The 25,193-nt window shown below is 36.4% G+C and overlaps 1 protein-coding gene across 4 annotated transcripts in view; it reads right to left on the reverse strand.

Moving 5' to 3' along the window:
• Positions 1–25,193, reverse strand: part of Nrg3 (neuregulin 3) — a 1,036,772-nt gene that overhangs the window by 233,977 nt on the left and 777,602 nt on the right. For all 4 annotated transcript variants that reach the window (XM_027939985.3, XM_034637010.2, XM_027939983.3 and 1 more), the window contains exon 3: positions 11,194–11,267. In XM_027939985.3, coding sequence (XP_027795786.2) covers positions 11,194–11,267 — 74 coding nt within the window. The remainder of the gene's footprint in view (positions 1–11,193; positions 11,268–25,193) is intronic.

A 25,193-nucleotide genomic window follows, 5' to 3' on the forward strand; every position in this document is an offset into this window, starting at 1 on the left:
CTATCATCCTCTATTAAAATAGCTCTCTCGTGGAAGGAGGATGGTGAGTGCAGTTTGGTGTGGCACTGTGTTGGCTGTTCCAGCAATGACATCACATAATGTACCATCAAACAAATGGATAATTCTGTTATTATCTCCAAAATGTAACAGCTCCCAGGCATAGAATATAAATAAACAGAAACATTTAGAAATCTAATTAGCCCAGGTAAAATTCATTACGATTATTCCTGCACTTTACAGACAGTGGTTATAACTAGTGGTACATGTAATTGTATTAGCATTGAAATTTATACAGACTGGACTAAGAGGAAGCACAAAAGCCATTAGGGAAAGAAAGTAATGTCAGATGTCCTGGACCCCTTTGGGTGAGGACCAATTCAGTTTTGTGCTTTTTGTTTCTTTGGTTTTCATCTTCAGGTATTTGTGGCCAAATTGTCCATCATTTTTTCTTTCAGTTATTTTTTATACTCACTATATATATATATGCCAGCTGGAATCATCTAGATAAAAGGTCTATTAGACTACCTATAAAAGATTGTCTCCTTAGATTTTTCCATGGTGGGGGGAACAGATACATTATGGACACAGAAAGAATTCATGTATAAATCTAGCCAGGGGGTCACATCCTTGTACCTAATTTAACAAGGTGACAACTGTCCTCAACAGGTATCCATGGAGGGTTGATTTTGGGACCCACCCTCAGAAACCAAAATCTGGAGATACTCAATTCCCTTCTACAAATGATGCAGCACTTGCATATAACCTAACTACTACATCCTACTGTATACTTTAAATCATCTCTATATCATTTATAGTACACAATACAGTACAAAGGCTATGTAAATAGTGTCTGCTTTATTGTTTAGGGAATAATAAGAAAAAATGTCTAACACATTTAGTAAAGACATAATTGATACTATTTTGGGCTGAAATTTCAGTTGAAGAGGGTTGATTAGCAAATATAGAAATAAACTGCAAAGAAAAAGTTCGTAGGAAATAAAGGTATAATGAGAATTAACCAACTGAGGCTTCAAATAGCTTATGTGAATATAAGAACCTGATAGATCCCTCAAATTGTATAGTAGGGGCAAGGGCTAGGGAAGAGGTGGAACTTGTCACCCATTCTGAGCCTGATGCCTTCTAAAACAGGTAGCACATGCGCAAAACAACTTTTAGCAACTATGGGTGTCCTGTGGACAGAGACAAAGCACTGGTAGGATTTTTTTCCCCTTTTGGAAATCACTGGTGTAAGTAGAATGGAGCCCTGGAAATTATGAATTCCTGATCACCAAGAGAAGCCAGAATTCCACCCAGGGCATGCTCATGTAGAGCCACAATGGGGCACTTGTCTGCCTGGCTCTGATCCACCCCCACTCTGCCTATGAGTGAAACCCCATTTGGCAAGGTTAAACTCAATAAACCTTGAGCCTGAATATGAAGAGCACACAGGAAAATGAGGACTGTCAAAGAAAGAGGAAGGACGTGAGGAATCCTAATAACTACCTCCCTGAGTAAGAGCTCTGTCAACATTTGAAACCATTCCTTTATTTCTCCTTTCTGGTCTGCACAGTCCATTGGGTTCAAACTCTAGCTCTACCATGGGCTAAATGTATATCCTTGGGCAAATTTTAATTTGTCTCACTTTCCTCATTAAAATGGGGGTTTAACTCAATCTACATCATAAAACTGAGGATTATCTGTAAAGTGCTTAGATAATGCCTGGCACACAGCTATCATCCAAAAAATGTTTGTTATGATTATGCTTTTAATGGTTATTATATTTCAAAATTATTAAAAATTATTTTAAAATAAGTATTCAATATAATGTAAGCATTGAAGAAAATATAAATACAGAAAATATTGGCAACAATTGTGTAGTCTCACCACAATTTGCAATGTGTTGTCTTCAAATTATTTTTTAAAGCACATGTTAAGTGTAAGCACATATATTTTGAAAATCTCATTGACCCCATGGTCCAGCTTCATTTTTTTTTAATCCCAGTGTAATTATTTGTAGCTCTGCTTTATACTCTCTATTCTAGTTTAGATGATAAATTATATGGTCACTCTATTCATAGCAATATAGACTGTTTTGAATCTTATATTCTATTTAATATCATAAAGTTGTTGCTTCCTAAAACATGAGACATTATTCTAAAATAGTATGGGTAACTGAGTTCTATTCAGTTCCTGACTGAATCAGGTTTAACCAACTCTATTTCTTCCAAAAAAAAAAAAAAAAGAAGAAGAAAAGGAAAACAGGAACAATGTTAAAGTTATAAATGATAAATCTTTTGAAGTTAAATTAAATCCCTCACAGTGTTCTATCTAAAAAGAAATCCACAAAAGCACCAGGTCTGTGTAGGTATGAAGTATACGATTAAGGCATTTTTAAACAAATGAGGAAACCAGATTGTTCTTAACTTCTGATGGGAGAGATAGTTTCACACTATTTTAAAAAATATTTCTCCTAATCTCAAACTACAAACCTAAATTTCTGATAGATTATGATTATGTGTAAGCATGCATGAATATATGATAAAAGTAAATAAGTAATAATAAAATTGAATTGCTGAGTTAATTATTTCTTGTTGCAGAAAGCACACATATTAACATATATGAGGTGTTTTGTTTTTTTTGTATTTGATGATATTGAGAATTGGACCTAGGAGCTCTCCACCATTGAGCTGTATCTCCATCCCTTTTTATTTTGAGACAGAGTCTGGTTAAATTGCCAAGGATGGCCTTGAATTTGGTATGTTCCTACCTCAGCCTCTGTACTAGCTATGATTACAGGTGTATACCACCAATGTATGCATTATATTTTTAAATAACTGACAGGTTTGGTTGTGGTAAAAGGCAAAATTATTACTCGAATGTCATAAATAGTAAATAGTAATCTGGAAAAATTGCAAAATCTATTAGAGGAAATAGTTTATTTTTCTTAAAATAAACTCTTAATACCAAAAACTTAGAGCTTTTTAAAGTGAGCAAAGAATAAATATTTAACAAATGTAGAGATTAAACTAAGCAATATTCAAAAGAAAAAATGATTTAATATTTCCTACAAAGAAATGCAATTTAAGGCCTGTAATGTTAGCAATTAAAACAATACCATCCCGTGCTAGTAAACAACAAAAAAGTAAAGTCAACCTTTCTACACTATAGTCATAAAAATGTAAATTGAACCACATTTTTTGGAGAAAAATTTATCAAAATGTATCAAAAGTCTAGGAATTTACCCAAAATAAATCATTTGGACCCCAAGATACGGAGATTTATATATAATGCTTGTCATTCACTGTAATCAGAAAAATTTGAAACCTACTAAATGAATCACCGTGAATGACTAGTTCAATCATTTATGTTATATCCTTATAATGGTACACCTTCTGAAATAATAGTTTAAAAATATAAAATTACATAGTGCTGTGGGAATATGTTAATGATATATTCCATGGGGAAAAAAGAAAGTTACAAAATATGTACAGAACCATCCCAATTGTGTGGGGCTAAATGAGTATATTGTGAAATAAGATGTAAACGATTAATTTTTCCCATTTGAGATTTGACTAAGGTGTAGTAAATATGCTAGAAGATCAGTGATGAAATGTGAGACAAATCATCACATGCAGCATTCATACAGGAAATAATAAAATCAAACACTCTGAAGCCATTTCATAAGGTTTGATCTCTCCAACTGAGTTGAAAATACAAAGGGCAGGAGAGATGAAAGGGTGCATCTCCACTGGACCTGGGGATTCTGAGTGGCCTTCTCTCCCAGGCTGACTGTGGGCATGTGTGCCTGAGAACTGAGAACTGGTTAGAAGCTATTAAGTCCTGCCCCACAGGCCACCTGAGTAGGCAGGAAGACAATCCATATCTTCCCTTGGGAGGGGCAATTAGTAAACAAGGGAGACAGTTGAGCCAGGGCATTGTGGGAGACAAAGGCAGCTGTGTTTATCTCTCATCCTAAGAGTTCTACTTTCAATGTATTGGCTCAACCTGAATACCCACATATTCCACAAAATACATAAAATAGTTGTGATAATGAATACTAATTGGTTGTGGTGGTTATCCCTGAACTGTGTATTTGTGGGTAATTTTTTGTTTCTTATAAATAACAATATTTTTCTACTATACTAAAAATGGATAGGTTTTTATTTGCAAGTATGATTGATAAATCTTGGTGTTTTATGCAATTGAAAAGGATAGACTTAACTGGATTAGCAATCAAATGCATGAAAATGCCACAGACTTGATAAAACAGATTTTTATGAGATTCATGGAGACATGGTCAAAAAATCGAGTAATTGTGTCATTCCTTCTCATTTGAGGCTGGAAAAATACATATTTTACAAATAAATCCATTTTACAAAATGTATTTTTTTTTTGGCTTTTATAGCACATACTATAGGAGACTTAATATTTCTAGGATATTCCAGTCTGAAAAACACCCTCTCTCATCTGTATGGACCAGTAGCAAATTGTGATCAGTTTATATTTTCTGCCTTCAAAAATTTGATCCCTCCCCCATTTATTAATGAAAATTTCACTCCAATACCATGTTGTATACTTCCATAGAGGTTCCCTTCACAATCTAGTATGAATGGTACCTTTAATGTAAGAGTATGTATCCTGTGCAATAGTACAAATCCACAACATCCTATGTAAACATCTCATTGCAGTCCTCCCTCCTAGCCTTTCCTGAGATCTCTCTCTCCATTTTATGTGAATTTATATTACACCTTCATTTTTTACAGTATTTCCTGAAGCTGTCACACCTTTTCTTTGTGTCCTTATTTGTAACTTTTTGTCTCCTCTGTAACAATTGGAGAAACTTGAGATTAGGTTATTTGTCTCATGCTTTAGAATCCCTGGCAGCATCTGTCTCAGTGCCTTATACACTGTGTGTTAACAGAGGTGACAGTTAAAGTCACAAAAACAGCAATGATAAAAACAATGGATAATATTCATTGAAGGCTCCCCATTTGCCAAGTACAACAGGCCCCGAATGGATCATTCCATTTAGCTCTAGCAATAGATGTATATGCTACAGACTATTAATACGTTCATTTATAAAGAAGAAAGAAAACCAAGGCTCATCAATCTTAAGTAACTTCTCCAATGTTAAACTATTTAGTAAAATCTTGAACAAAGAATGAAGGAAAAAAAATCTCAATCTCCTCTTTATATACTTTGGAGCTTATAATTCACTTTAATTAATTATAGTTTACTGGACTATGAGATTACTGATGGTTGGTGCTATGGACTGTGACCCCACCCGAGATTTCCATATTGAAACCTAATCTCCAACATGGAAGCATCTAGAGGCAGGGGCCTTAGGGGGTGATGTGTACATGAGGGTGGAGCCCTCATGATGGGGTTTAATTCCCTATAAGAGACCCCAGAGAGCTGTCTTTCCCCATTCACCACCATGAGAGGGTGTATAGAGAAGGTAGCATTTATAAGAAAGCTGCTATCCTTTGGCAGTAAATCCACCAGCACTTGCTCTCCACCCCCCCTCCTAGTACTGGGGACTAACTTAGGTGTGCTTCACCGCTAAGCTAAATCCTCAGTCCTTTTATTTTTTTTTTTATTTTTTTAATTTTTAGATAGAGTTTCACCATGTTGAGGGTGCTGGCCTTGAACTTTTGATCCTCCCAACTCAGCCTCCCAAGTTTCTGGGATTACAGATATGCACCATTGCATGCACCAAAATTCTGCCAACACCTTGATTTTGAACTTTCCAGTGCCCAAGATGGTAAAAAAAAAAAATATATTTCTTGCTTATAGACCACACCGTTTATGGTATTTTGTTATAATCAGAAAGTAAATTAAGACAACGGATTCTGTAATCATTACAGTTTGCATAAAATGTGGTATACGTTATATATGCTTAATTACTTGGCAAATAAATGAATATGTAAAGGTGTTATTTTGGCAGTGTTGGGCCCCACTTTTGAATTGCTTGCAGGTGTAGCCTACTCTGTTATGAAGGGTCTGTCACCTTCTTTTAACTAGAAGGCCCAGAAGATCTTCTGCAGATAAAGAAACTGAGGCACAATTAACACTGTGATTTGCACAAGGCCATACTACAGTCAACAGCTAGTCACAAGATTAGAAAAAGACTCTGACCCCCAATTCAGAGCACATTTATTATACCCTATTTCATTGCTGACAAACAGAACATATGTTTCTGAGTTACAAATACTGAGAGGGGCAAGAGGATAGTAAGGATCATTTATGGAGGAAGTTTCCTGTTAAAGCCCTTCCAGGAACACCTCCTGTGTCTATGTAGTAAACACCCAGCCAGCCCTCCCTGTTCCCACACTGGCTTTTCCAAGATGTTCTCAGATTCTCTCCCCTCACTGTGCTAGATATGACAAAGGAGCACCCCTGTGCCCTGAAACTGAGGCTTTAGACACTGGTGGTTGACAATCCTGTGGGTGTCCTGGTACATGGGAAAAGAGATGGAGCTCTGGCCTGAGTTAGTTGTCCCTGCAGACCATTCAGAATAGGAGCCTGTTAACTGTGCTCTCTCTTGGACTAGACTCACAGGCTATGGCAGGTCTAATTTTGGACTCCTGAGGTGATTATTTACTAGGAAGTTGAGGCACACAATTTGAGTTTGGGGTGATGATGGAAATCTAACCTGAGACCATTTTTTTCATTAGTCTTCTTCTGAACCACATTCACACCAGGATTCTCACATCTTCTATGGTGTTCTGAGAGTAGAACCTGGGTTCTAAGAGCCAGAGCAACTGCAGATGAAAGCATATCAGCATATAGGGACTGATGCTGGGAGGTGTCTCTATTCTTCCATGGAGAATAGATGACTCCAAGAGTTTAAGCTATACCAGCTGCATGCTAAAGCTTGGACACACAGACCTATTGCCTGCTGCCACAGCCATGGGGCATAGCATGCTGATGGAGAGGGAAAGGCACAGGAAGATCTGGAATGGCTGCCTCTAGATGTGTGTGGTGGAGGAGAACACTCACTTCTGAAGGACTTCTTCTCTATCCCACCCCAGCCTCTGATTCTGCTCTGAATCTAGTTCTGGGAGCCCCTCTCAGGATCTCACGGGTTAGGATCTCAAGGAGAACTCAGAGTGGCATGCACACATGAAAGAAACAAACATGTCTGAATCTGTAGCTATCCCACTGCTCTCTGCCCCTGTCTAGCTGCATGTCAAGGTGGTGGAGGTTACCTGACCTGAATGGGTATAGGTGAACAGGAAGAGAAACAGGGGCAGGAGTCAATAGGTTGATCACAGTTTTGTGGGGAGCAACAATTACATTATAAAGAAAAAGAAGATTGAGGACTTCTTAGAATCTGAATGCAGCTATTCATGGGAAGGTACAGAAGTTGCAGGAGGCAGGGTAAAATATGCCCTTCAGGATTGCTTCATCAGTTGGTGCTGACTCCTACACAGAAGTTCACATCCTTGGCCTTGAGAAGAGTATATTCTGCTTTATTACTTTCCTACCTTTCACAAGAATCCCTACTTATTAGTCAAAGGTGTCATCTGAATGTTGAGTTGCAATTCATTGAATCCACTGGAGGGTCTGATTGAGCTAACAGTTATATGCATTAGATACTTTTTTTGAAAAAACAAACTTTATAAGTTATATACTTTTCAAAAAAAGTATCTAATACATGTAACTTATAAAGTTTGATTGTTGTGTACATGTTTAATAGACTGGAATAATCTTACAGGTTCTCTGGGGAGAGGTAAAATGGGTGAGTTTTTGGAATAGCACATGTCAAGACCCAGCTAGGGATTATAAGACACTTGTGATAGCATCCATTGAACCTCTTAGAGTAACTCCTTTGCATCATTTCCCAAATATATGTAATATGAGATTGTAATATATGTAATATTATATTATCTTGTAATATATGTAATATTATATTTTAAAGATTTATCATCAAGGTACTTGTTTATGACCCACTTTACAGTGTCTGAGGGAGAAAGAAGAGCACAAGCATCTAAACCCTTGTTATTGGGATTTCAGTGACTTGAAGCAGGCATTGGGCAAATACTGAGAGAGGAGAAAAAGGAAGAAGAGATGGAGGGAAGAAAGGGAACAGAGGAGAAAAAATGGAAGTATTAGAGGGAAGCATATTTCCTGAGCATAAAGTCATTCCAAATATATCATGAGCAGCAAATTAAACAATCCTTCAGCAAGAATTTTGACAAGAAAATTTCATTAGGGATTTAAATCTCTATGGAAGCTCAAGTTGCTGCATTAAGATATGAAAATTGTGCAAATATTGTTCCTTAGAATGATGTTTGCCGCAGGTCATTGAGTTTCAGTCAATGAAATTTAGAGTGATAAATGTCCTGTTGAAAATAACTGGAGGGAGGGAGGGAGGGTTCTGGGAGAGGAGGAAAGAACACTGCATTTGGGAGCACAGGCCGCCCTGGAGTCATTTGGAAGAGAAGTAAGACTCCAGTATTTTATTAACTAGTTGTGTGACCTTAAGCAAGTTTATTTAGCATCTCTGAGGTTTAATTTCCTCATCTACAAAATGTGAGCAATTTGTACTATATGCCCTGCTGGCCTGTGACTCGGAAGATTTACTGAAATAATCCAGGTAAAAACCCTTTGGCACAGTATCTGGTACCCAGGACATTTAAACACACATAGTAATTATGGGTGAGATAAGATTCATCTGGAAATGACCCTGTGGATCTCTGGGACAGATGCTTAGAGATACCATTATTGCCACTGCCTGAGGCTTGGGAGCCAAATAAATCTGCCAAGGTCACATTGGGGTAAATGTTACACCAGATTCACACCTGTGTGTTGTGTCACTAGTCTATGGGGAACTCAGAGACTAAGTCATATTTGCATAATTTTGAATTAACAGACTCTTATTGATTAGTAGCTGCTCAGAAAACATTGATAAAATAAATTAATGATTTCAAAAATAAATCAATGTATACATGCATGAATGAACGATATAATATTTTTTCCCATTTAAACTGTGTCTCCAGGACTCATCCATGGATTCTTAATGCTTATTTGCTTTTCTATTTTAAGGAATCCTGGCACTTTGCCTCACATCATCATAAGCCTTTTTTCAGAAAACAGGAGTAAAAGAAAAATAACTTCATATTATTCTGTAACCCAAATACTAAAAGTCCCCTTGGAGCATTTCAGCATATTTTTGTTTCACCTTTGAATGAAAATAGGATCTTCCTTTTGTGATTTTATAAAAATTATTTTCTATTTTGTGGTTTCAGTTAATAGAAATATTTCATATAGCTGTCATTTTAATGTCAGATTAATACAGCAGGCAATATATGTGATATGATATTTTACTTAAAGTTTTTGGGTCTTGCTATTTAGAATATCCAATGTTTTCACCATTAGAAATATCACAGAACTAACTAAATAAATAAATGATATGCATGCAAAAATAGTCACTGTGACAGGAGGATCATCCTTCTCTGAGGAGTACACAGTCATTAGTTGAAGGTTTCACCTTTGCTTTTTTGCTATGATGGATTATGATATCTAATTGGATAGCAAAATTTAATTCAAAATTTAAGGAAGTTATTTTACCTACTTTGTATCATGTGCAAAGCCCAGTATTCTGTACTCTATAGACATTTCTCAGTTACATACGAAAGAGAGAAAAAGGAGGCAGAAAGGAGGAGGGAGGTTAGGAGAAAGGAAAGAAAATAGAGAAGAAAGGGAAAGATGGAAAAGAGAAAAGGGAAAGGAAACTATGAGAATGAAAAACCAATAGGAAACTGGATATATTAGGGAATTTCTTTCTAAAAAAAGAAAAAAAAACCAAAGGAAGAATCACCACACCCATTTTTGCTTGCGATTCTAATATTCCGAATTTGTGTATAACCACAACCAAAAATAGCTGTTCAGAAACTACCTTAATAAGCAGTTATATGATATTATATGATAAATAATTATATGATAATTAAGAGTTATAAATAATTATATGATAATTAAGAGATAATTAAGAGTTAATTATATGATAAATAAGAGGCAACATAGTCCCATAAGACCATGGTATTTCGATAATTCCTAGAGAACACTGCCCTACATTTCGGAGAACATAGGTATCCATGGATGTGCTGGTAGCTGGCTTTTCAACAACCTTCACTTTCTCAAGGAGTGTTAAATTTGCAAATAAGAGTGCTAATTACTGCATCCACAGGCTACCTTGTCAGAATAAAACTCATTTAAATCAAAGTAAACAAAAACTTCTTTTATTTTAGGAAATTTGCATTCACCTCAGGACATGTAGCTGGAAATTAGGAGCGGAGGATGAAAATACATTTTGAAAAGATGTTGAAAGATAGCTAGACATGTTCGTTATGCCACAAAATCCATTCAAACCAGCAGGACAACCTCTGTCTATAGTCAATACAAAATATTTTGCGAAAATCCGTGTTATACAAGTTCAATATTCCGAAAACATAACATTGCCTCTAGGATTTGGAAATGTCTCTCATTATCCTCACTGAACTAAATTGTTGTTCAATAAAAATCCCCTTTCTTTAGTAATGATTCAATTGTAGCAGCCATTGAAAGAGAAGAAAACTACTTATAGATAAAATAAAGATTTGACATTTAACCAGAACTGGGCATTTTAATATAGGAAGCTATTTCTAAATCCATACAGAAACAGAAACTAATGATTAATAATATTTCTTAATTGAAAATTGTCTTCTTTTGTGAATGAAGTAAAATGTAATTCATTGTTAGCAAAGAAACTACTTATATGCAAATAGGTTTTGCTCAGAACAGTGTTTTAAAAGTTTGTTTGAAACTTATGCACTTTTTGAGGTACAACTTCTTAATCAGTAAGGTACATCTTTTGGGTGAACAACTGTGTTCATTATTCTGTATTCCTAACTTTGGTACTGGGTAATTTGGAGTGAGAGCTGAGAGCTAAGGTAGCAGGGTCTGCTGGGAGTTAGTTCCCATCTGAGATTAGAGGAGGTGTCGAATCCAGAGGAAAAACCCCACTAGGGAAGACCTTGACCAAGTGAGCTGGAAGCATGCTTTGAATATTGACATTTGTTACCATCCTCTGTCCTTGGCAGCTTTCAGAGACACAGGGTGAAATACAAGCTTTAGCAGAGTTAACAACCATTGCTTCAAGGAAGGGCTAACTATATAATACATTAGAGAGAAGAAAAATGCTTGACCTACTTGGATCCGATAAGATGGAGTCAGTTTTCGGCAGAAATTGATCACAACGGACTCCTTGGTAGCCTTCTTTGCACCTGAGGAAAAGGGATAAATTATAAATATATGCATGGGCTTGTAAATAAGTAAAATAGCCATGAAGTACATAATGGTGAGAACAGTATATTCATGCTTTTGCATTATCTGATTCAGTTTGTTTCTGACACCAACAGGAATGTTCTAGATTTTATTTTTGTGCAAAAAGTTAAAAAAGAAAATTCAGGTTTCTTTTATAGTTATATATGCAATACCAAGGGACAAATTGAATAGGATTTTAAGATGCTCTTCTCAGTGATGCACATAATGGTTATCTCCATATTATAATTCTGGAAATAGTGATAACCCCCCCCCCTTTTTTTTTTAATGTAACACACTTGTCTCCAACATGCATTCAAAAACATATTGCAAGTGCCTTTTTCCTCTTAAAAAGCATTTTCTTATATCACACATCACCCATTTTGGCTACTACATTTTCCATTTCCTAGTGTTTTATTAGTTTTTTCATTTGCTAATTTTACCACTTTTAATTTATTTCTTAGCTATTCTTCCCACCAGTGTCACCTAAACCTCTTTGTCAGAAAATATCAGCATTTCATCTGGCAAAGTCGGAGAGTCATCTAGAAGCTCAGGTTTCTCTCTCCCATTCTCTTTGATATTAAACAAACATTGCAAAGTGGCAGCTTTATGCCAGGCATTATACAAGGCAACCCTCCTGAGGTGGGCACAATTTAAATGCCAAGAATTTGCCTGGAAGCACTCACAATAAGCTATGACACCTCAGGCCACAGCTTTCTCATTCAGGGCTGCTTGGCCGCCTCAGACAGCAACAGCACATCAGCTGGCAGTTAAGGAACAAATGCAGTGCAGGCCCCAACGCCTCCTCTGAACAGTCTCCTTAAGTGGGAAGGTGGCATTTACTGGTCTGTTTGAAGCTTAATCTGTCATGCTTGAGTTAAGCAGGGAAGCATCCATTGTCGCTTGTGGGATGAATCTGTCCTACTTACAGAGGAGGAAATTGTGCCACTGGCATAAAAATCAGATTTAAAAAACTATCCTGTGGTTGTTAGAAATCTATGAAATTGATAAAAAAAAGAAAGAAAAAAATTCAAAGAGACCGGTGTATTAGAGATGAGGGCCCTGGATTCTTTCTTTAGAATATGCTTTGTTTTCTCAGTGTAATAAACTATTAGGAGAGGTTTACTGCAACTAGAGCAGCAATATTGAAAGGCACCTAGGCAATGTCTTTACCTTTCATTTTGAGCCAAATTGGAATTCAGATAATCAGGCAGGCTCTCCACAGCATCTTTTTAAGCCTGGCACTCTGAAGTGTATTTGGCAATTTTCCTCACAGGCTAAGAACAAAGACCTCTGACATATGGATATCTCAGAATCCTCATATGCTATCAAAAATGATTGTTTATGCAGAAAGATAGTCTCATGATGTTTCTTAAATATGTATTTATTGTACTTGAAAACAGGAAACATGATTCTGGTTTTATAATGGTAGAAAGTTAGAGAATACTTAGGACTAAAACACATTTGAGATGAAAAAAATAAAATTCTATTCTCTGGAAGCTGCCCTGATATTGGTACAGCATACTATTGAGAATTACCTGTAACACAGAACTTTTTCATTTTCTCATGATGGTGAGTTATGTCCTGGGTATACATTATTGTGTGCACTCATTTTTCTGGAGATTTTATTTTTAACACGTGGGAGATTTTAAGGACCCTCAATCTTTGTGTCTTTATTTAATATGAAATGGTACCCCTTGGGGAATGGTAGCGTTTAAGAAGAAGTACTGTGTTTGTTTTGTTTTGCTTTTTAAAGTTTCTTTGCTTGGAATGCATTATTCCATTTGTGCATGGGAAATAAAATAAAGAAATATGTTTGAAATTTTTTCCAGTCTTAAAGTGATTTAAAGTGTATGAGGCCAACCCAAGTGTTCAGAGCTTATGGGGTATCAGGAAAATCACACAGCAAGTATATTCCTGCTGTCTTTGTACCTGTGGGCTGCAGATAATAAAGCATGAGGATATTGCCACAGCCTTGTGCAGGCTAAGAAGCCCACCAGGAGCTGTATGGCCAGATATGCAGCAAACCCTGCTCCTTTATGAAGGAGGCAGGAGTCACTGTTAATTGGTACCAGGTTTGAAGAACAACATGTTAAAATTCCCATTTAAAAACCACACCATATATCACCTTGATAAGTTCAGACTCATCCAAATGTGAAGATAGAATGTTGGTAGCAGGCAAGGCCAATGAAGGAGATTGAATTTATGACAATACTAAAGAGAAGATGCAAAAGAAAAAATAATCTTCAAATGTACTTCCATTGAATAATTGCATTTGGCAGACCTTCCTGCAGTGTGATAAGCACATCTTCTGAGATATATCACTGCATTGCTTGTTTTATTTTTGTTAGTTTGGGTGGTGGTGAGAGTGTTTTTGCTATTTTTTCCCCCTTTGAAAGACACAAGTGTAAATTAAGAGGAATTTATGTCCTAGAAAGATCTAAAGCATAACAGAATTAATAACAATAAGTACACATGCAATCATTACTGGTAAATGCTTGTGTTCTTCTAAGTACATGTCTGGCCTGATCTAGGCTAATATTCTATTATTTCTCTACTGGGTCTTGCTTTTTTAAGACTCTACTGAATCCATCTACTGTTTTCTGGGTTTCTTTCTACCCCTCTGCAGAATACTTGAATCACAGCAACCATATTAAAAGTTACGATGTAGTTCATTTGTTTTACAAGTAAGTTTTGATTCTACAACTACAAGGCAAAGGAGCATGCTTAAGACAAGAGACAGCCAGGATTGACAAACAGAGAGAGGGCTCAGGATGTAGCATGGTGGTAGAGCGCTTGCTTGCCTAACATGAGAGGCCTTGGGTTCAATCCCTTGCATGGCATTTAAAAAAAAAAAAAAAAAAAAAGTTAGGACAACTATTATCAATGGTGAAATAACCACAACAAATTGAGAACTGAGGCATTTTTCTCTGCAAAGAATTAGCTACAGATCCTCTGTGTTTTCTCTCAGGTGAAGGTGTTATTCCTTTGCAAACCAGTAAATTCTTAAAAATGCTGTGTTTTTACATTTCCAAATTTAAAAAGCAACAGGGAGGGAAGGAATCATTGAGGCTACAATATCCATAAGCAGAGTAGGACCAGTGAGAGGTTGTAGGGCAACTATGAGAGGGTTACCACAAAATAAAAGATTGGTCTCTAGCAATGAAAGAGAGGGTGTGGGGAGAGGGCTGGAGACTCTCAAAGCCAGTGTAAGCAACAGAAAAGGTTCTTTTTTGATGAACCCTGGGATCAATTTGCAGACAGGGAGGGCTCTCCTTTCTGAAGGAACAGGGCCAACATGTAGTTTCAAATGCAGACATCAGTTTTTGACTCCTTACGTCATTCCCACTTTGCCCTCACTTGTCCAGTTGTGTCTGAAATCAAAAGCATCCCATTCGATTATTTTTCCTCTTCTATAATGTCCCCAAGGAAAATCAGAGTGGTTGGCTTCAGTGAAAACTTTTAAAAGGCAATCCTGACCAAAAGAGTAGACGAGAATAATAGTGTCCAAGATGAGAAAATACAAAATGCATCATCCTTGGCTGGAATTCAATTCTCGTTTTATCTGGTGTGGTGAAGCAGAAGCAACAACACATCACCTGGCCTCATGAGGAAGACCTCAAGGGAGAGACATAAAATGATCAGGCCACATGCTCATGTTTCCCCAGAAATCTCCATTCGTTGGCTATATGAAAGTGATTTGACCTTGGCAGGCAGCCCATGCTCCTGACTTCCCACCATTCCCTGCTCTTCTCTTCTAATTCTCATATGCCAGTTTATTTTTTGAAGTCCATTTCGTGAATCAGTTAGGGCTAATCATATTAAGACTATGAGTGAAAATCAAAGGTCTCTCAATCATTATTAATAAGCTCTCCATACTTCAGATTATTCTTCAATGTCTCCTGGTAGGAAAACAAAATAGAAGTACATAAAACCTGTTTCACTGAATAAACTGTATTATTCTCTTGCTCCTCATCTATTAGTTTCCTGGTCATTTACTCATGAGCACAAGGTGTTATCACCACTTGCCAATAACTAAGAGGATTACTTAGTGTTTGTATGGATGTACTTTAGGTAAATTATTGAATACTTTTGCAGTTTCAACCCAAATAAAATATATATGATAAGAGGAAGGAGGAAATATATGAAGGATACAAATCTGTTCAAATGCTTGTTTTAATTCCTGTGTCATACCTGGTCTCTGCAAAAAATTCTCCATAAAGTGTACATGCTTTCATCTTTGACCTTGATTTTAGACATAAAATTTTAAATAGCAGATATCAATTAGTGTCCTGAGGGAAATGATGGCAGATAAACTGTATGGTTAGCTTCCTAACTAGAGAAACTTTATCCTGAGGAAAAAGTGGCCTTTCCTTTTGAATGCTACAGGAAACAGTACTTAGTAAGTAATGTATAAACCTGACAATTTTAAGGGGTGTATTAAGTGTTGATTTGAGAAAGGAAAAGCCCATCCAGGTATTCTTCCCTGTTTTGCAAATCCTGCCTGGCCTCAGTGTCAATACTTGGTTGGAGAAAATGAAAAAATCATCAGACAATGAAACATAACATTTTAGAGGCACTGTGGTTTTCAGCACTGCCTAATTTTAAATTTCAGATTTACTGTCTACTGGTTGCTTAGTGTATCTATAACTTCTTTTCTTCATGTGTAAAATAGAGATCATAAGAATAGCTATATTTTAGAATAATTAGGAATAATAAAATACTTGTAGTTCATTGTAAGCATTCGATAAATGTTAGTTTTCAATATCCTTTAAATTTGAATCATCCTCATTTTAAAAATAAGGACACAGAAACTGAATAAGTTATCTCCCTTCAAGATCACCCAGCAAGTGTTTGACTCATGAGCAAACTCAACAGGGATGACATTAAATTCCTTGATTCACCTATGATACCTTCTGATACTCTATGGGAATCCCCCAGGTATATACATTGCCATACATGCCATCTTTTTCCCAAATAGTACTGTACAGTCCAAATATCATGAGGTGAAATCACAATTTATTTTTTAAAATTAAAGACTAGATTTGTAAATTATTATCTGATTTTGAAATGTTAAGCTATGACGTTATAGATTCTGGTCACTGATTTACAGACAAACTTCTTGAACTTTATATTGATTAAAAAAGTATTCATCAATGATGTATAGAAAATTCTCAAGGAGAATTGTTACTAAAGAATGATAATGCACTCTTTCTCTAATTGATGAATACAAATTATATATACATATACACCTATGTATATAGTTACAATTTTTAACATGGTGTTTTGAAGTATGCATACACTGTGGGATAATCAAGTAATGAGCATGTGAATACATCATATATTTACCATAAGTATACATTTTTCTGTAATAAAAACATTTAAAATTCATTCTCTTATCAATTTGTAAGTATACAATGGACTGTTATAAACTATACTTATAATATTATGCAATGTTTATTCTTTCTGTACATTATTGGTGGGAATGTAAATTAGTATAGCAATTACAGAAGACATTATGGGGGTTTCTCAACAAACTGAAAATGAAACTACCATATAATAAAGCTATCCCACTACATACTTTGGATAAATATTAAAATAATATGCAACCAATATGTCAAAGACATATCTTTATTTCTCTGCTCATTTCTCATTCAATATCTTTGCTATTAGCCAAGATATTGAATCAATGTAGGTATCTATCAGTGGATGAATGAATAAATAAAACATGGGTTATGTACACAATTGAATATTATCTACCACAAAAAAAGAATGAAATCTTTCATTTGCAATAATATATGTGAACCAGGAGTACATTGTATTAAGCGAAACAAGTTTGGTATAGAAAGAAACATCTTGCCTGCATGTGGAATCTAAAAGAAATCTTTCAACTCATAGGAAAAGTAGAATCATGGTTACCAAAAGCTGGAATGGAGGTGGAGATTTGGACATTGGGAGAAGGTAGGTCAGAGGTTAATGACATTTCTTGATGAGAGGTTATTCTTAATTTAAAAACAAAAAGCCAAAACCAAGTAACCAAAAACAAAACAAAACAAAAAAACAATGCATGGATTCACATCAAGGCCAAGTGAACTGCCCAGCATTAAGAAGATGGGGAGTATAGGAACTAGAATTTCAAACCAGGCCTTTGTGGATGCAAAATGTGTGTTGGGTAGATAAGAAACTATTTTAGCTAAAGATGTGCAGCCTACAGTTTTTGGCTCAAAGACATGAATGATGTTATAAGAAATTCCCTCTCTGCCCAGTCATCACTGAATCTGAAATCTAGACTTGACTATGAAGAATATTGTGACACTGATTAAAGTGTAGGCTTTTTTTTTTTTTTTTTACTGAATTGAGAGTTTAATTAAGTGGTACTATTTAAAAAGGAGGACTAATTGAGACAGAAAAATCTTTAAGCTAACCAATTGATATTAAAATTACCTAGAGACTGGGTACAGCCTTTCCACAATCCTTTCAACCATAAAAGGAAGAATCTGGGATTGGATTATTGAAAAGTGCAGAGTAGCAGTTGCCTTCTAGATGGAGATTTTCCAATGTGTTATCAGTAGCTTTCAAGTATATCACAAATGCCAGGTTGATGCAACTGGGATTCATAATGTCACTCTGAGATTTCTTGCTAACAGAGTTCTGTCTGAAATCTTAAGAATATGAATGTGTTTAAAAACTTATCCCTTTAGCAAAGTTTGGATTCAAAAATAGAGGGAAGCCAATTATCCTTATACCGCTATGATCTGAGGTGTGAATTTGAAATCATCTGCTCAAATCCAGGAGGTATGCTGCATTCATCTCTTATCTGAGCCATGAAGAAAGGAGAACAATGCCAAGATTGAGAAGTTAAACAATTACAATAACAAATGTGTGTTTACTCAGCCATAAGGTTGTTTCAACCATGCATAGATGATCAGGGCCTGTGTCCCTTGGCTACCTGCACACTCTGCTGGTCAACTTCAGTACCAGGAGCCAGCAGCCCATTCATACACAGTCATTTGACTCCACTTTATGGCACTTTCATTCTTGGAGAATCAGTGGCTCAGGAGTTCTTAATCTGTCTGAATCAACCTTTTCACCTTCAACAATTTTTGCCCCTACTTGCCCAGAAGCTGTATTTCAACGTCACTACCTCATTCACAAAATAAAAATACATAACATGGAATGAAGGTACTACACAATTTAGGATGCAGAGTGATATTATTTAGAGCAATAATATGGGCTGAATAACCCATCCTATATAGTTTGATTTTACCACATCTAAAGTAAAAATAACCTATTATTGGTCTAAGATGATAAATAAAAGTAAAACAGGGTAGCCCCTTGGAGGGAAGTCTTCATAATGGGAATATCAAAGATCATGAAATAATAATTAAATTAATGAAGAACAAAAGTCTTAGGGAGTAACAATGACACTGGATGGAACTTTGTTTCATGTCAATTTGAGAAAATTCCTTAATACTAATTTCCTAGTATATACAAGATCTATTATGACACAAATAAAGCTTGTCTTTCTTCTGGATTTAGGATAAACTCCAGTTCTGTCACCTAGATGGGTGATGGAGGCCTATGGACAATCTCTCAAAGAGCTCAGATGCTCAGCTCCCAATGGGGTGACTAGATCTTGATTTAAGGTGTGCTTTGTGCACCCGTGCATGCATATACAAACACACCCTCACCACCTTTATTTCTTGTAAATACTTCTAATAATTAGACAATTGTGGTAGGTCCTAACAGCAAAGTCTGAGAAGAGTGGGGCTCTCCTCTGTTTCTCTAGTTAATTAAAAGTTCTTATGAGTGCCTTTGATATTTCTCAGCCAATAGTACACCAGGATTCATTGTCAGATCCACCTCCTATAATTCTTTTTCATTGTTTGAATTCAGATGTTACTAAGACTGAGAGACTGGCCAATTGCAGACTTTGTTGCTTAGGTTCAGCCACTGTCAGACTCTCACTTGTCTCCACTTGCTCAGAAATATAAGCCTAATTAATGCAATCCACAAAGGTAATGACCACACTCATTGGCTCCCAGCTCAGCAAGAGAAATAAATGCAAGCCACAACAGGGCATCCCAAAGTTACTGTATTAGTTCCTCATGCTCTAACAAAATGTCATAGATGGTGGCTTAAATAACAGCCATTTATTTTCTTATATTTCTCAACACTTGAAGTCCAAGATCAAGATATTCTCATGGGCTTTGTCTGGTGTGGTCTTACCATCTCTAGGTTGCCAAAATCTGCTGTGCCCTCACCAGGCATGGATATCTTCCCTGCCTTCCTCTTATGTAGTTATATTCCTGAAGGATCAAGGCCCCACCCTTACAAATTTCTTTAACCTTTATTGCCTCCTTCAGGCCCTATTTTCGAATACAGTCTTTATGGAGAATGTGACAATTCATATATCATGGACTATGAACACAATCCATAACTCCTCTGTCCATAGCAGCTACCAAGTGGGAGACTGACTGATATTAATAGAGTAACAAAGACCAGGAAGTGGATTCTGTCTTGAGCAGTTAATAAATCACTGCTTTGAACTATGTAAAACCTGGACAGTGAGACCTGCTTTGGGGAACCCTGTGGTGCAAGGGTGCCAGGGGAACACCCATCTGCAACATGACTCCTGTTGATAGGAAAGTTACGTGCTTGTCATGAAATTCACCAGTTCAAAAGCCTTGGTATCAAATCCCAGTTGCCAGGAGATAGAAGTGAAGGGCAGTATACCTCAAAAAGTTTTTCACACTGAAACCCTTTAATGATAATACCTATATAAAAAACTTGCAGGTTTTCATTCTGTTTGTTAGATCCAGTCTTCACCAGAGTTGGATCACCCACTGAGTCTGGCTGCTGCTCCATTTTTGTGTCTTTTGTCTTTATTTCTTAATATTTCTTTGAACTTTCATTTTCTCAAGCCAACTTACAGCCTGCATTTGGTTAATGGTTCACCTGCTGTGTGGGCCACGGTGGACAGAATTCTCCTATGTGTATTGATGCCAGATAAAATACAGGGCACCCATTAAAACTGAACTTCAGATCAATATTTCTGATGTGTGTCAATATTATGATATGTGGGCTATACTTACATTAAAATGTTTGCAGTGTTTATCTGAACTTCAAATAGAATTCAGTGTCCTGAATGTCCTGTATTTATTTGCTCAATCTGGCACTCTTATCTGTATGGGACTAAAAGAATACAAATCATCAAGGAAGTAAGAACTCCCTTCAGGAACACCTAGGTAAAATTTAATAGGTAGTAATTTTGCAATAACCATATCCCATTCTGATCAATTTCATAATCTCTCATTTTAAGGATAAGAACTTGGGCACATATTATACTAACTTCTATAAAGGAAGAAAGACATTTGATGAGCTCACACAGTCTCAAAAGGTTGAATATAAATTTCAATGCCTACTTTTTCAATGGCCAAGCACTGACAGGCTCAAGATGACTGAAAGAAACAACACTGTTTGACAGTGTTGAGTGCACGTTTCTGGTTTGATTGTGTGGATCACCATTTACTACTTTGCATAAAATCTGAATAAACCATAAGAGCTTGCTGGCCAACAGCCCAAGTGAGATAGCAGTCAAAAAGAGCCCATTCTTCCTGCTTCATTCTGCATCTGACTTTGCTCAAGATAATTATAATACTGAGGCACTCACAAGCTATTGACTTTGAAAAGCGGCAAACACAGATGTGGAATACAGGGCGAGGATAACCTAAAACCAATGATCAAAGTTAAGAAGAGACTCATCCGGGGGGCTGCAATGTCCTGTCTGGAATTCACTGTTCCAGGTAGGAGAGGATGAGAGAGTATGCTATCCACAAGAGATCAAAGAGGTCAGCCTTGTTCTCTGCCTCAATTGTGTGGGTGATTCCCTGAAGCAAAACAGTACACAGCTTGATAAGGAAGAGTGAAAAGAAAATAAATCTTGGAGATAATTCCCATTTAAAAAGCATCCCTATGATTGGCATTATAAAGGAGAGAAGGAGCTCATTAGTAAACGAACTGATAAAACCACTCGCAGCATGCTTCAGAAAGAAGTCGTAATAATTATTGTCTCTCTAAGAAAAGGGGCAAAGTATCCACATAGTGTCATTCACAGATCGGTTTGCAGACATCACTGAGCAAGCTGCAAAAAGTCCCACAATTTTTTGATTTAATTAAGTGAACAAGGCAAAAGAATCACAAACTTTTACAGTTCATACATCTGAATCATAGGGGGTTCTACCAGAAATATGAGTTTTTAAAAGCCATTTTAGAAGCCCCCAGAGTTACTGAACCCTCATTCAACAGTATAATTTCCCCTGTTTCTCCCAGGATATTGTACAACAGGGTGTAGCGTTTCTGCTGGTTAAAGGAAGTGGGAAGCTTTGATCAGAATTCACTATAATATATCTCCCTCATGTGATAAATGATTTACTGCTGAGGATAAATGGATATAATCTTTCATTATGCATGACATTCATCAGCAAGAAGGAAGCCCTGGATTGGATGGAAAGTGATTTCATATTAACAGCATCCTGCAACTCAGGCTGAGAGATGAAAGTGAGGTCTGACCTTAAAAAAAAAAAAAAAAAGAAAAGAAAAAAGCACAAACTTGTAGGTTTAAATGGATACTCAGTCAAACATAAGCATTACTTTAAGTTTGAAAATGTTTTAGGAAGAAACAAGGGAATTATGTGACTACAGCATCCACAGTTTTACACAAAATCCCCCATTTCTTAACTATATGCCTCTATTCAAATGTGTCATGAAGACCATCTTGGGAAACTGAGAATAATGATGAAACAGGTATTGATGAGGCAGAATGGATAGGAAGCAAGGTAAGGGACTTATTTATAACGTCAATGCTCCATATCATATAAAATCAACAAATAGGAAAATTAAAAATGAAAAGGGTTTAGTAAACTTGCCTGTGTGTGGTTGGGGAGAGGGTCTCAATAAGGGAATAGGAATGAGAAAGTTGGAGAAGGAATAGATCCATGGATGGTGGCTTTTCTTAAAAGCACTCCTGCATTCTCGCATTTTTGAAATTTAAAAAACATTCACTTAATGGTGATGCCACATAAGTTACATCACATAATTTGGTATTAAAACATGATATAAGTTCTTTGCTTGGTTGAGTTTTCCTTTTTGGGGGGGAGGGGAGCAGGGAGTACCAAGACTTGAACTCAGGGGTAATTGACCACTGATCCACATCCTGAGCCCTATTTTTTATTTTATTTAGAGAGAGGGCCTCACTGAGTCGCTTAGGGCCTTACTTTTTGCTGAGGCTAGCTTTGAACTCGCGATCCTCCTGCCGCAGCCTCCCCAGCCACTGGGATTACAGGTGTGTGCCACCATGCTTGGCTTTGTTAAGTTCTTAAAACAGTGATATCGTCTTCATTTCTCTTTCTATGCAAATCCCCCAATGCAATAGTATATCTTCAACACAAAAAAATAGAGCATCCAAATTAAACCAAATGCAGGCATAGATTTGCCCCTAATCTAAACTTTTTCTAACAACACAGAATCATGGACACAGAAGATATCATGGGGAGTATCTGTTCCAACCACCTCATGTTGTGGAAGAGAAAATTATAAACCAGATGGAGGGACATGCCTAAGATAAAGGTCTTAAGGATAAAACAAGGTCCAGGACCCACATGTTCTGCTTCTAAATCTAGAGTTCTTTCTGCTGTTTCACACTTCCTCTTAAAAAGCAAAGACTTATTCCTAAATTCATATGCCATACACGATACCAGATTTTTCTGAATCTTTCCAATGAAAACATATGTTCTTTTGGAAAGCATTCAGTGCAATTCAACTGGCTAGAGTTCTCGTAACACCCTCACCCTCAACTCTTATTTTCTGGTAACAATGCCAGGTCAAAAGAAGTAGCAATATCAAAGTCACTAGTTTGGACCAGATGGGATAGTGAAATACAGTATTCTAAATCTGAATGTCCTTGGGCACTGGAAAAATCATACAAAACACAGGCCAGAATAGGTGAGCTAGAGATGAGAATAGATAGTCTTTCCCTAGTGAGAGGGATGTGACTATTGACCTTAAATTCAAACAAAGCAGAAAGCATCTGACACAAGTTAACAAAAATGTAGCAGATATCCACAGAGTGTAAACTCAAAGTGAAAATCAGAGGAAGGATATTGAACAAGTGTTTGGCGAAATGAAATGAAAACACCAAAGATGAACAGCAAATTGAAATCAATACTCAGTGATTATGTTCTGCGCGTGCACACACAGACGTATGCACACACACACACACGATTCAATTAATCAAGTGTAGGTGCTCATATTTGATATTTTACATGTGTTTTATTTAGGAAAAAAAAAAACTGACCAGAAAATGCTATCAGAAAGTACTTGTACATGTTGTAGAATAACAGATGAATAATCACCCTTGAAAACGTACTCTACACAAAACACAAGTTTTAAGCACTTTACAAAAATTAGAGAAAATAAACCTGTGACACCCAGCAATGAAAAAGATATAGTTTCCACTATTTTATGGATGAGGAATCAAAGTTCAGAGAAATTAACTTCTGTGTCCAAGATCACATGGAAATCATGTATTAGAACTTCAATTTGACTTCGAAGTTCAACCAACATTTTATTTTTCACTCTTGTGTTACTATTGACTGCTCAGATAGTATTATGCATGCTTTTAAATTCTCCATTTTATTATTAACCATCTGTTAAGGAAAGATAAAAATGAGACTAAAAATATAATAATATACTCACATTTAATGGCATAATTTAATCAATCTGGAAACGCCCAAAATAAAGATACCATGATATTTAATAAGGCTTTGGACTCAACATGTTAAAGTATTCTAATATCTTAACTCATATGCTCACTTAAAAATAAATATGCTGAGAAGGCTGCAGTTGTCATATTTGAAAACAGAAACTTCTTTGAAATAAGGAATTTTTACAAAGCCATCGATGGCACACAAGAAGAAGGGGTGAGAGGCTAAACAGGAAGTGAAGTAAGGAGGACTGGTAAACAGTATGAAATCACTTTATCCCTAGGCTGAAGGGACATGTCTAAGTCAAAGAAACTAAGGCAAAGCCAGTGGGTCTCTCGAACAGGAGCTAAAACCCTACATAAACCTCATTTCTATAGGAAGTGAACCAAGAAAAACAGGAAACAAAGCAGAGAGAGAAAGCCTTCAAATTTATGGTTTCTTACTGGCCAACTGCACTCAGAAGGTGTTGATCAAGAGAGTCTAAGATCTGAAAAAGGTCAAGGGAACAGATATAAGGGCAAGAAGGTAGCTGATGAGCAGGTTGGTCATACAAAAAGATCCATAGACCTATGTACAGTTATAGATTTAAACAGTTATAGATACATCTATAAATTCTTCCTCAGTATTAATCAAGAATTGGTTCCAGGACTCCCCATAAATATCAAAATCAATAAATGGTCAAATTCTTTATATAACAAGACCTCCTACCTCCATATAACCTAGGTAATAATAAGAAAAAAAATAACAAGAAAAAAAATGTCTGGACATATTCAGTAAAGAGAAAACTTTTTCTTCAAAATATTTTCTATCAACACTTGACTGAATCTGTGGATGGGGAACTCACAGGCTCACAGTCCTACTGTAAATCACCCAGGCATGTTTTTATAAAACCAGCACCAAAGATGCTTTCCCTAATCATCTAAATAGAGATCTTACTAAACTTGTAGAAATGAATAGAAATGATTCCAATAGCTTCATAAGGAATCTGCACTAGTCCATCCAGTCTATACACTTCACCACAGTCTATACACTTCACCACCATGTAACTGCACCTATAGGGCACATAGGTATTCGCTCCCTGTTCAGCACTTCGGTAGGGTGATTAATTCCTCTGGGCACTCATTT

The sequence above is a fragment of the Marmota flaviventris genome, chromosome 4 (genome assembly GCF_047511675.1).
Source record: "Marmota flaviventris isolate mMarFla1 chromosome 4, mMarFla1.hap1, whole genome shotgun sequence".
Classification (NCBI taxonomy): domain Eukaryota; kingdom Metazoa; phylum Chordata; class Mammalia; order Rodentia; family Sciuridae; genus Marmota; species Marmota flaviventris.